Genomic DNA, 13,119 nt, shown 5'->3' with positions numbered 1-13,119 from the left:
TCGCAATTATTGATATTTATCGGAACGGTATCGCACCTTCTTTTTTAAACTGACGGTTCAAGATGACTAGTAGCCCAATATTTCATTGCACAACAGTTGTTGGGATGCTGTCACAGGCTCTTTAAGTACATTTCAAAGCCCATACTTCTTTACTTTTACTGGAGTAAAGAACTTTAGTCAGTACTTCTACTTTTACCAGAGTATTTTTAAACAAAGTATCTGTACTTCTACTTGAGTAAAGGATATGTGTACTTTTGCCATCTCTGTCTAATACAGCTTGGCAAACCTTGTCTTTTTGGATTATTTTTAGTAACAAAGCCGGACATGTCCCTTTACAGCTCTGCAGCATCCATACTGCGTCTGAAACCTGTTCTATTATCTCGAGCACCAGTTGGCTTGGCGACAGAAGCCTTAAAGAGCTCTAAGCAGAGATAAAAACTCACATTTTCTCCACAGGTGTTCAAAGATCTGGGCTCTGACGTGCTGAGGGCGGCGTTTGAAGGATACAACGCCTGCGTGTTCGCCTACGGTCAGACCGGCTCGGGGAAGTCCTACACCATGATGGGAAATCCTGTGAGTTGCTTTTTACAGCGTTTTAAATATATATTCATTCTCCTCACTCAAAACAGTGGGATTACTATTTATGTGCCTTTGGTTAACAGTAACTTCTGTCGTAGCAACTTAAAATCAGCCGCTGTCTAGAGAAAATTATGAGTTAGCAAATATGCAAAGAAACACAATATTGATATAAAGTCTTTTAAGCTTGCAAGCATGACGACTCGTTCAGAGTGCGTGCTGCTCTGTGTGTCACAGCAACTCTTACAGGGACACAGCAAAGATAATTTGCGTGACAACACAACAACATGTGGTCCAGGTAATTGCCCTATGACAGTAGGCAAAACTCACACCCTACAAAGAACAATTGGTTGTCACAGCTAACCCCTGCCTAGAGCACATGTCTTCCTTACCTTCCTGTAGTGTCATAAAACCCTTTGTGAACACATCTGTTATTACACATACATTTACATGCCATTCCCAAGATACAGCAGTTACATTTCATTAGGATTACACTGTATTAAGCTTTAATCCCATAATTGCCATAACACTTCGTACACCTGTTGTCATTATATTGGCTGTAAAGAACCATGTTGTGTACACGGAGGCGCTATATAAATACCATGTATTAATATTATTCAATACACTTTTGATCAACAACTTAAATGTATAGGGGCGTGTGGCACAGTGGGTTAGTGCGTTGGTGTGCGTTGGTGTTGGGATCAGGGGGGCACAGGTTCAAACCCCACTGCAGTCAGCATGTCGTTGTGTCCCTGGGAAAGACACTTCACCCCAAATTGTTCCTGTGGGGATTTCCCACAGTATTGAGTATGTAAGTCTAACAAGTCAAATGTAATGTAATGTAAACTCAGATCAGAAACAGATGTTTGTGGTGATGGAAGATAGTAAGAAGGAATTAAAGACACATGTCTGATACATACTGTCAACATGTTTATCCTCCTCAGGGTGGAAAATGTGGTTTAGGAGATTTAGCAGAAAATAAATCTCACATTTATTTGAATCGATGTTTCCAAATGTCTCTGGCATCAAACATGTCTCTGGTTTTCAGCCTGTAGTTGTTTGGCTGTGTGTTTGATATTACAGGATCTCACTGAAGTATCTTCGTGTGTGTGTGTGTGTTGTTAGGGAGACGCAGGTCTGATCCCGAGGTTCTGTGAAGGTTTGTTCACTCGTATCGCTGCGACCACTCGATGGGATGAAGCTTCATTTCGTGCAGAAGTCAGGTGAGGCCAGATTCACACCTGCTCTGCTCACATTTTCACAATCCAGCTTATTGCAGAGTAGGCTTTCAGGTTAAAACAATTTGCTTTGGTAATATTTGTGCGTAACATAAATATAGTAAAATGAAATACACCAATTATGAAACTTAATTACAGAATAGATAGAGATCTAAAATATACAATTGGGTAAAATGCTAAATATACCAACACTATTTTTTAATTAAAAGGAAAGCAGTATAGTAAATGTAACTCTCATGCTGCATCAATCTCCAATAACCTCAAATAGAAACACAGGTGCCAAATCTTTGCTGAAATCATCTTTTATAAATCACATTTTCAATATTGCTGTGAAATAACTTAATCATCACGTCCAACAGTTTCAGCTCTTGAGTTTCATCCTCCGTTTGATCGATAACCGCGTCCCCTATCTTTCTTCTTGCTCTCAAACAGAATGATTGACAGGGAGCAGGTAGCATATTCAACTAGCATCAGGAAGGAGTCATTTTCGGGATGAAACGCTTTGTCTTTGAGGCTAAAAATACACTTTGGACTAAAAGCAGGTAAATTGGGATTAAAGCCATGTCTTCCTTTTGGTTTATGTCCTCAGCTACCTGGAGATCTACAACGAGAGGGTGAGAGACCTGCTGAGGAGGAAGTCCACTCAGACCTACAACCTGAGAGTCAGGGAGCACCCCAAGGACGGCCCGTATGTAGAAGGTGAGACTACAGAGCAAGGTTCTTGTTGCTAGTTTGAGTTATTTAGTGAGTACGAGTTGGTCTTTTTTTCTTTTTTGTACAACAAAGTCATTTCTACGCTTTCTGTTGTCTGGTTTCAGGTCAGCTTTATGGTCTGGGAAGTTAAAGTGAATATCTCAGGATGGTCTTTTGTTCTCACAGCAGTTTAAAATGATGTTATTTTTTAGATTCAAGATTCAAGGCTTTTATTGTCATGTGTGCATAACTACAGTGCAACACAATAAAACAGATACAATTAGGGATGGGTACCGAGCCCCGGTATTAAACGGGCCCCGGGGCTGAATTATTAAAGACCGTGGTACCGTTAAGCTCCGACGTTAACAGTCTTTTTATCGGTACTGGAGACATGTAAAAAATATATGTATTATTGCTACACAAACATTATATTGCAGTTTTAGTGTCGCCAACGCCGTTTCTAATATGCAAAAAGCGTGCAAAATGCGTCTTTTTAGTATTTTCGATCTTTCCAATCCAGGCGAGAGATCTCTCTCCCCTGCCTGCTTGCGAGGGGGCGGGGCAGTTTACACACACGCAGATGCTACATGCAGCAACACACACACACACGGAGGAGATGGCGGAGAGAACGGGCTCCGAGGTGTGGTTAAACTTTACCCGTCTCGATGTGGAATGCTCGTTTGTGAAAGTGCAATAAGAGTTTAGCATGTAAGGGCGGTAACTCGAGCAATGTGTCTAAACATTTAGCAAAAGAGCTCCACATCCAGACGGAGGAATGCACCGGGTTCGACTGTCTTTCTCGTAGCTCTGTAGCCCCATCCACGAGTAACGTTTCCACGTCAGGTGTTATGTATGCTAGCAGCAACACACGGAGTTAACTACATGATACAAACATGGGTTCATGATTAGAGGTAACTGAGTTACTCTTTATTTTGTTAAAGTTTCAGCTATTCTGTTTACAGTTCTGTCATCAGATTATTTAATATGATTTGTTAAAACACTGTTTTTTCTTTTGATGTGAAATATTATGTATTTAATTTAAATAAAAAGCAATGTTAGTTTTGTTCACAATTTGTTTAGTTAATTTACCTTATTTTTTTCTCCAAAAGAACCGATAAGAGTACCGTTAAAAGACCGATAAGCGGTATCGATAAAAGTAGTAGTACCGGTAAAACCTTAACGATACCCATCCCTACTGTAGATAAAATAGTGCAAGTCCATCCATCGATTGGAATATTGATATATTGTAGAATTGTATCTTACAGTCTTTGAATTGAGTAGGAATATTCAATCTGCATGCAAGTAGCTACCTGCTAAACAAGTTGTTGTTCTGCCTTTGGTTCATGTGTCTTCTTCTGTCTCAGATCTGTCCAAACACCTGGTGCAGAACTACAGCGACGTGGAGGAGCTGATGGAGGCCGGAAACATCAACCGCACCACCGCCAGCACCAGCATGAACGACGTCAGCAGCCGCTCGCACGCCATCTTCACCATCAACTTCACACAGGTCAGGAACTATTAACAGACTCCGGAAATTAAATCATTTCCCTACAGAGGGTTGGTTCTCTCTGTGGAGGCGACTGGACACCTCAGACTGACACTCAAAAAACAATTGTCTTAAATATTTGGTAAAGTTTGCTCTGAGAACAACTCAGTCATCAAACAACAGCATAAGGATGCAAAAAAAAAAGGAAATGTTTTCAAGAAATACAACAGTTTGAAGAAGTCTGGAGCAGGTGGTTGAACGTAGGCGAGTAATGTAACCATCCTACGATCACATTTAGAAAAAACAACTTATTTTGTTTTAAGTGAAAAACTAACGCTGCAGAAAATAACACATAATTCATCCTGCTCTGCAACATTTCCTAAAACTGACATCTTGTTTGTATTTGACTGAACGTATAGATAATAAGTAGTCTTTGTCCAAAGGTATTAACAGTTTTAAACATTCAAAAATAATTCAACCTGTTATCTTTCAACCAAGGTTTTTAACAGTGTTTAGCCCCCCAAAAATGTGAGATTTTAAATTACCACAGTTTAGACTAATCTCTGTCTTTTGTTTAGGCCAAGTTTGATTCAGAGATGCCCAGTGAGACGGTCAGTAAGATCCACCTGGTGGACCTGGCCGGCAGCGAGCGAGCCGACGCCACGGGAGCCACGGGCGTCCGACTGAAGGAGGGAGGAAACATCAACAAGTCCCTCGTCACCCTGGGCAACGTCATCTCTGCTCTAGGTCAGAAACAGAACATTCTCTCAAATCAGTTTTGAAACTTTCATCTGTAACACTTTATATTAAGGTACACTTATTCAGCATCAACTAGTTGTTAATTAACATATTAGAGACAAACTACTAGCTTATATGGTAGGAACAAGACTTCACTTTAGAATAGGGAACATATTGTTATGTGTTATTATGAGAGAATGACTATTCTTGTGGTACTGCTACTGCATATTGAGCATATTAAGACCAAACTCATGTACAACAATTTCCTTACTTACAATAAATAAGCACTAATTAGAGGGTTATTGAGGAAAAACTCTTAACTAATGGCTTATTGCTTATAGAATATGGTCATGTAGAATAAGGAATTAATACGTGTTTTATAATGACTAATAAAGAGCCAATATACTGCTAATGTGCATGTAAATCAACAACTAGTTGATGGTGAATATGTTTACCTTAAAGGTCCCATGTCATGGCCATTTCTACTGATCATAATACCAGTGTTGAGGTCTACTAAAATAGATTTACATTGTTCAATGTTCCAAACTCACATTGGTTTCTCATACTCTCTGTATAGTATGTGTATTCACTCTCTGTCCTAGACGGCTTGTTGGAGCTCCTGCCCCCTCCCCCTCCCTGTGAGCCCACTGTGCTCTGATTGGTCAGCTCGCCCACTCTGTTCTGATGAGTCCACCACCGTTACAGCTGAACATCAATGATTATGTGTTACAATGGCGTTTGTTAGCAACCAGAAAATGACACCAGTAATGACAAACAGATGAGAATGCTGCGTGGGGTCTGGGTGCCGTGTTGGCGGGACGTTGCGGGGCTCGCTGCTCCGCCCTTTGAGGCTCGCGGAGCGGACAGTGTGAGCTGGATTACTGGTGTCGTTTCCTGGCTGCTGCGTGGGGTCTGCGAGACAGCGCAAATCTCAGCCTGAACTCAGCCTGAGCACGCACACACACACACACACACACACACACACACACACACACACACACACACACACACACACACACACACACACACACACACACACACACACACACACACACACACACACACACACACACACACACACACACACACACACACACACACACACACTCGTAGCCTGGCTGTGAGTTTGTGTGTGTGCTCAGGCTAAGCTGAGAAATCCGCAGAGCTGCGGCTGAGAAACGATAAGGCTGAGTGAGTGTGTTTGTGTGTGTGTGAGAGAAGAAGTCTTCCTCACACACACACGCCGTTACGTCACTTAGCCCCTACGACCCAGGGAGAAAAAAATTGAAAAATAAAAATGTCCATTGAGGCGTTCTGGGGCAGCATAGACAGGTATTTTCTGTGTTAGAGTTTTACTCGCTACAGGGTGTACTTTGAGGGTTTGTGACTCTGCAGACTGTTTACATGCAGAAAAAGCTTCATAGCACACAAGGGGACGGGTAATAACCGGAAAAGCATGACATGGGAACTTTTAATATAAAGAATTACCCTTTCATCCGTCTGTTTTTATTTTGTGATGTTTGCTGAGTTGCTGACTGATTAAAGGATCTGTTTGTGTTCCAGCGGACATGTCTCAGGACGGAGGGAACACCAACCTGAAGAAGAAGGCGGTGTTTGTTCCCTACAGAGACTCCGTGCTCACCTGGCTGCTCAAAGACAGCCTGGGCGGGAACTCCAAAACCATCATGATCGCCAGTGAGACAAAAACATTTAATAACACACTGTGGCGGCTCAATTCCCTGTTCAGTTTGAGTCGCAGAGAGGCTAAGCTTGGCTTTATACTGCGACGCGTTTTCAATGAGAAAGTACATACTGAAGTTGAAGATATATATATTTGTTGTATAATATCTTTATTAAATGTTTCAAATACAGTCTCCGGCAGTGGCTCAGTCAGTAGGGGCTTGGATTGGGAGCTGTAGGGTGGCCGGTTCAAGTCCCCGACCAGACCTAAAATATGGAGTGTGGACTGCTCCTCGGAGAGGTCCCAGTTCACCTCCTGGCCTGCCGTGGTGCCCTTGAGCAAGGCACCGGACATCCCCCTTCCCCCCCTCACTCCCATTGCTCCCCGGGCGCTGTACAATAGCTGCCCACTGCTCCTAGTACTAGACTCCTGGTACTGGGATGGGTTCAAAGCAGAGAACACATTTCACTGTGTGCTGTGTGCTCTGCATGTGTGACCATTAAAGAGGGTCTCATCCCTCCCAATTCTATTCTACAACACAAAACAGAACAGCTCAGACATGACATGACAAGTAAGGTACGTAGATAAGAATAAGAAATCAAAAAACACTGCACAATGTAGGGATCCCCAACCTCCACCATTCTCTATCCGGGGGATAGAGGCAACAACAAAATTAAGTTGGATAGTAATAATTATCAAAAATAAATAGACAAATACAGATGACAGGAAAACACAAAAACAGTCAAATCCAAAGTGCATTATGGAGCGCTAGGCTGAAGGAGGAAACCCTCGTAATATAGAAGATGACAGTGTTGGTCCAATATAGTCCAAGTAAGGGATCCAAACTCTCTGGGAAGCATTCAAGGTAGAAGATATCTAATAAACAACATCAAAACACACAATAACTTAGATGGACAAAAACGGTCAACAGAAAAAAAAATCGGCACAAGCTCCACCTCTGTCATCCGCACCCGACATGAAACAGGTGATCTAAATACACAAACCACACCCATGTGACGATTACCAGAAGTGCTCAACAAATACAAATAAAAGTGACGTAAACAAATAATAATAATAATACAAATAATAAACTGAGGCTAAGTAGCATTTTGGCTCCTACACACACAAACACACAAATGATCTGATGTAACTTTAAATGTCTTTTTGCAGACGTTTCCCCCGCCGATGTGAACTACGGAGAGACGCTGAGCACGTTACGCTACGCTAACCGAGCCAAGAACATCATCAACAAACCCACCATCAACGAGGACTGCAACGTCCGGCTGATCAGAGAACTGCGAAATGAGATCTTTCGCCTGAAGGCTCTGCTGGTTCAGGGAAACCAGGTAAACAAACACTGACAGATACACACACACACACTGGACCTGTTTCTGACTGAAGTGTGTGTGTGTGTGTGTGTGTGTGTGTGTGTGTGTGTGTGTGTGTGTGTGTGTGTGTGTGTGTGTGTGTGTGTGTGTGTGTGTGTGTGTGTGTGTGTGTGTGTGTGTGTGTGTGTGTGTGTGTGTGTGTGTGTGTGTGTGTGTGTGTGTGTGTGTGTGTGTGTGTGTGTGTGTGTGTGTGTGTGTGTGTGTGTGTGTGTGTGTGTGTGTGTGTGTGTGTGTGTGTGTGTGTGTGTGTGGTCACAGGCTCCTCCCAACAGCGCAACACAATAAAACACATAAAATAGTACAAGTAAATAAAATTGACTATGATAGAAACAGAATATGGTAGAAGCTGTGCAGATGAAGCTGGACAGCTGGTCCACAGAAAAAAAATCAATGGTTTGTCAATGTATTGTTATTTATAAAAGCATTTTGTATTCTGAAAATGTTATATACAGCTTATTAAATGTATATATATATTCCTTTTTCTCAGTTTCATCTCACATTAAACTGGTTATCTTTGGCCTTTTGACTCTGAGAAAATAGGATGGACATGTTTTAAAATGTTCTAACTTTTTCTTTACCCAATTATTATTCAAACAAATAATCGGCACAGATGAATCGATAATGGAAATAATGATCCTTCGCAGCTTTAGTAGAGGGAAAGTGACGATTCATTAAAAACAGCTCATGTCATTTTTCAGAAAGTTTGATTTGGTTTTATTTTGAATTTGCTCTGAACTTTTTCATAATGTTATGTTTTGTCTGAAATATGCTCCTAGTTTGAACAGTTATCATTATATGTAGTGTTTTTAACTGTGTGTGTCTGTGCGTCAGATTGCCCTACTGGACTCGCCCACTGCTCTCAGCATGGAGGAGAAACTGCACCAGAATGAAGCCCGAGTGAGTCTTACCTTTCACATCAATGTTCACAATCTTTTTCAAGTTTTAAGTGTGATGACTCCTGTACTAAACTAGATAACTATTTAACATTCATGTGAACTGGAAATGTGTATTTTTGTATGTGTTGATCTTTGCTCTTCTGAGGAGTTTCACACCTGTTACCCAGTGGTTTCTGTTCAGTTGTTATTGGTTTGTTTGTGTGTGCAGGTGTTGGAGCTGACTAAAGAGTGGACCAACAAGTGGAACGAGACGCAGAACATTCTCAAGGTGACTTTGTTCATCACTCATGTTTCTCATGCTCGCTGTGTGGACTGTCGCATTGCAACATGTTTAAATGACCTCTGCTGATGTTTGCTTGATGAGAAAAAGAACCTGGTTGTACTTTGCACTTCATATTATTTATATATTCAATTCCAATTTTTATTTTGTATTTTGTCACCTAAAAGGATTTTTCTCTCACCAAAAATCTCTTTTGTGCAAAACTTTGATTGTTTTGTGAAATTATAGCTGAGGTTTTACTATGTTGTCACCCTTGTGTTCAAAGCTGCCTCATGGACACTGCACATTTTATGAGTTCAAGTCTCAAAATCAAATGCCTTTCATCAACGCACATTATTTGCAAAATAGGAATATCATTTTTGCACCTTTTACATTCTTTTGTCAATATTTTTGCACATTCTATCCTTGTTATATTATTGTTAATTTTATATGTAATTTATTGTTTATTTTTATTTCAATTTAAAATGGATGATTCTCTTGGAGTACTTGTTTCTTTTTCCTTGAGGCTAACTCCTTGTATGTTTAAAGCTACTTGACGTTGTGTGTGATGTGTTGTGTCCAGGAGGAGACTCTGGCTCTGAGGAAGGAGGGCATCGGCGTGGTGCTGGACTCGGAGCTGCCTCACCTCATCGGCATCGACGACGACCTCCTCAGCACCGGCATCATCCTGTACCATCTGAAGGTCAGAAATCACTTGGTGCACTTATGCCCAAATGATCTATAAGTCTATATCTATAAGTCTGTCATCAAGTTTTCCAACTTGGAAATAATGCTAACAAGAAAAAACATCCTTGAACATTTTCACTTAATTTTTGTTTAGTTATCAAAAATGTTGCATCATAAATGGACTCCAAAATGAATTTAGCTTAGCAATATGTATCTGTCGTAAGGTGTGCATTAATGTCTTAATGTTTGCAACTGAATTTTAAACTACTTTGAATTTCCTTCTTCTTCCTCAGGAGGGACAGACATATGTGGGCAGAGAAGATGCGTCCAAGGAGCAGGACATCAGTGAGTCTGTTATTTGTTATTTATTGACCATCAGGAGTTAATCAGTAATAAGGACTTTTAACAAGCTGCAGGTTGAAGGAAACGGATAACACCAACAAAACTAAGAAACACGTGTTTGAATAGGGTTAAAATCTCTGAATTAAAACTGACTTTTGTAAAAACTGTTTATGACTCACTTGAACATGAACATATCACACATATGTTAATTCTGTCTCATCCTCTATAATACCTATTTTTATTTAGTTAAAGGTTTATTTAGAACTTGAATTAGTATGTCATACAGTAGCTCTATAACTGTGATACATATGATATTGTAACGTACGTTGAATTCACATCTTATTTCCTCCTCCTGCAGTCCTGCACGGTCTGGACCTGGAGAGTGAGCACTGCAGGTTTGAGAACCAGAACGGGAAAGTGACTCTGGTGCCGCTCGGTAGAGCTCAGTGTTCGGTTAACGGAGTTCAGGTGACGGAGCGGTCGCAGCTCAACCAAGGTGAGGAAGAAGTCTGAAGAGAAATCATTCATTGTTTTAATGGTCACCTATTATGCAAAATCCCCTTCTCTATGTCTCTTCTACATCAACATGTGTCCCCTCTTCTTCATGTCTCTTCTACATCAACATGTGTCCCCTCTTCTTCATGTCTCTTCTACATCAACATGTGTCTCCTCTTCTTCAAGTCTCTTTTACATCAACATGTGTCCCCTCTTCTCCATGTCTCTTCTACATCAACATGTGTCTCCTCTTCTTCAAGTCTCTTCTACATCAACATGTGTCCCCTCTTCTTCATGTCTCTTCTACATCAACATGTGTCCCCTCTTCTCCATGTCTCTTCTACATCAACATGTGTCCCCACTTCTTCATGTCTCTTCTACATCAACATGTGTCCCCTCTTCTCCATGTCTCTTCTACATCAACATGTGTCCCCTCTTCTTCATGTCTCTTCTACATCAACATGTGTCTCCTCTTCTTCATGTCTCTTCTACATCAACATGTGTCCCCTCTGTGTAAAGAGACTCTGAAAGTTTCAGGAACAAATATTCTCTCTCTTTTTGTCCTGATCCATTTCTATAAAAACCTGTCTGAAAATGAGCTGATCAGATTTTGGCCACTTTATGATGTCATAGCGATGTTTTGGCTTGAGTAACCATTAGCCAATCACCAACCAAGGTAACCCCCCACCCCCCCACCTTATCACCTGAACCTCCTCCTAGAGCACCATTGTGTTCTTTGTAACCAAATATCTCAGAGGGGCGTGGGGAGGGGCTCCTTATTTTCATCTAAAGTAACAGACAGAGAATCAGCACTTTGGAAACAGGGCTGAAACAGAGGGGATTATGGGTAATGCTGCAATGATCTGTTTGGTGTTTGGAGTCAATCAGAGACAGGCTCTGTATATATCTGAGACCTATAATATAATGATGAAAAACAGTGGAATAGGGGACCTTTTTTAAAGTCACTCAAAATCCACTCGGAACATGTTGAATCTCCAGATGTATGAAAGGCCTTTCTGTTGTTGTCCAGGTGCGGTGATTCTGCTCGGCAGGACCAACATGTTTCGGTTCAACCATCCCAAAGAGGCGGCCAAGCTGAGGGAGAAACGAAAGGTGAGATTTGATCGTCTGAGCGAGTTCCCTTCAGAAAACCTGAATATTAAACTGAATCTGCTTTCACTTCAGAGCATTTTGTGAAGCTGCTTTTGGCCATTACGCTCCACACTGCTGGTATAACCTTCCACAGGAGCAGATTATATTTATATATTTTTTAAATAGAGTAAAAATCCATCTTTAAGTCTGGCTTTTATGTAGCGTTTAGTTTAATTATTTATATTATGTTTATTTATAGCTTTATTATTTATTTTGCAGTATTTTATTTAAACCTTTATTATTGGTCATTATGACTTGTTTTATTCTATTTTATTAACTTTTAACTACTTTTAACCTCTTCATTTCTTCTTGTAAAGCACTTAGAAGTTCATTTGTTTTGCTGAAAGGTGATATATATTATGTTCCCCCTCAGAGTGGCGTCCTCTCTACGTTCAGCCTCTCCATGACCGATCTGTCCACGTCCTGTGAGAACCTGTCCACTGTGATGCTCTACAACCCGGGGTGAGTGCCTGAACACACAGATAGCATCAGCTGCTGCATGCGATGATCCGCTGCAGTGCATCCCACCTCTGCATCTAAACCCCCCCCCGGTACTATTTTTTTATCAGAGCTGATATGAGATCATGCTTATCTGCCTTCATGCAATGATAAGGGTTAAAAAAACATAGGTGACATTTAATAAAACACCACAGAGTGAAATGTTTCACTACTAGTTCAAAATGAATGAAGTTTAAAATGATATATGAGGAGTAAACAGACGCTATTTCTAGAGTTGTGTTGTGAAAAGATTTGTTCCAACCTACCTTTAGATATATTCTGTGCAAGACTCCACTCTGTCCTATTTATTTAACATAATTTGACTGTTTTAAAATAAAAGTAATTTATAATCTATATTTCCCCTATTGTCATCAAATACCATCAAAAGTGAATGCACCTATTCAAAAGCATTGTGTTTGTATTGATGTGTTGCTAAATGAAGCCATTAGTCCTGCAGCTCTTTTTAGTAAAATGTATTCCGTGGAACAAATTTAAGCAATGCTTTTTCCATTGTGTAATCTGATGAAAATCATAGCAATGTATTGAGCTTCATTCATTTTACAAAAGGGCAAAACAACTTCTAAATGTCTACAGTAGGGCGGTCCTTCGTGAGAGATACATTTTTTGAATTCATTTATTTTAAGCTCCAACCACCGGAATTCGTTATACTAGTTAAGAAAACTCTCCTGGTGAATTGTGTTCAAATTCCAACAACATTTACCCCTCCCTCATCAACCTTGAAGTTTAGCCTCACGTAGGGTGGTCCCAATACTTGCCAACCCTCCCGATCATTGCCCTCTACCGGTTCCCCCCCCCGCGTCATATTTCTCCCGCATTTCTCCCGATTTCTGACAAAATCAGATTTACTGACGACTGTTCCCACTCTGACTTTAATACAGCTATACCATCGTTCGGTTTCCATGGTAGCGCGTCTCTTTAGTAGCGCGCAACTGAAAGTCTGAGAAGGTGTTCAGCATGGTGAGGAAGATA

General features: G+C 40.8%; 1 protein-coding gene across 3 annotated transcripts in view; it reads left to right on the top strand.

Annotated features, from left to right (window-relative positions):
* The window catches only part of kif16ba (kinesin family member 16Ba), a 38,227-nt gene that overhangs the window by 5,591 nt on the left and 19,517 nt on the right, over positions 1–13,119 (top strand). For all 3 annotated transcript variants that reach the window (XM_079663123.1, XM_079663121.1, XM_079663122.1), the window contains exons 4-17: positions 457–573; positions 1,702–1,799; positions 2,404–2,513; positions 3,872–4,014; positions 4,572–4,740; positions 6,295–6,426; positions 7,583–7,758; positions 8,632–8,697; positions 8,905–8,964; positions 9,539–9,658; positions 9,936–9,987; positions 10,343–10,480; positions 11,510–11,592; positions 12,005–12,093. In XM_079663123.1, the coding sequence (XP_079519249.1) occupies positions 457–573; positions 1,702–1,799; positions 2,404–2,513; positions 3,872–4,014; positions 4,572–4,740; positions 6,295–6,426; positions 7,583–7,758; positions 8,632–8,697; positions 8,905–8,964; positions 9,539–9,658; positions 9,936–9,987; positions 10,343–10,480; positions 11,510–11,592; positions 12,005–12,093 (1,553 nt within the window). The remainder of the gene's footprint in view (positions 1–456; positions 574–1,701; positions 1,800–2,403; positions 2,514–3,871; positions 4,015–4,571; positions 4,741–6,294; positions 6,427–7,582; positions 7,759–8,631; positions 8,698–8,904; positions 8,965–9,538; positions 9,659–9,935; positions 9,988–10,342; positions 10,481–11,509; positions 11,593–12,004; positions 12,094–13,119) is intronic.

The sequence above is a fragment of the Notothenia rossii genome (assembly GCF_949606895.1).
Source record: "Notothenia rossii genome assembly, chromosome: 1".
Taxonomy (NCBI): domain Eukaryota; kingdom Metazoa; phylum Chordata; class Actinopteri; order Perciformes; family Nototheniidae; genus Notothenia; species Notothenia rossii.
The sequence above is the reverse complement of the archived record's forward strand: the minus strand, read 5'-3'. Positions and strand labels throughout refer to the sequence as shown.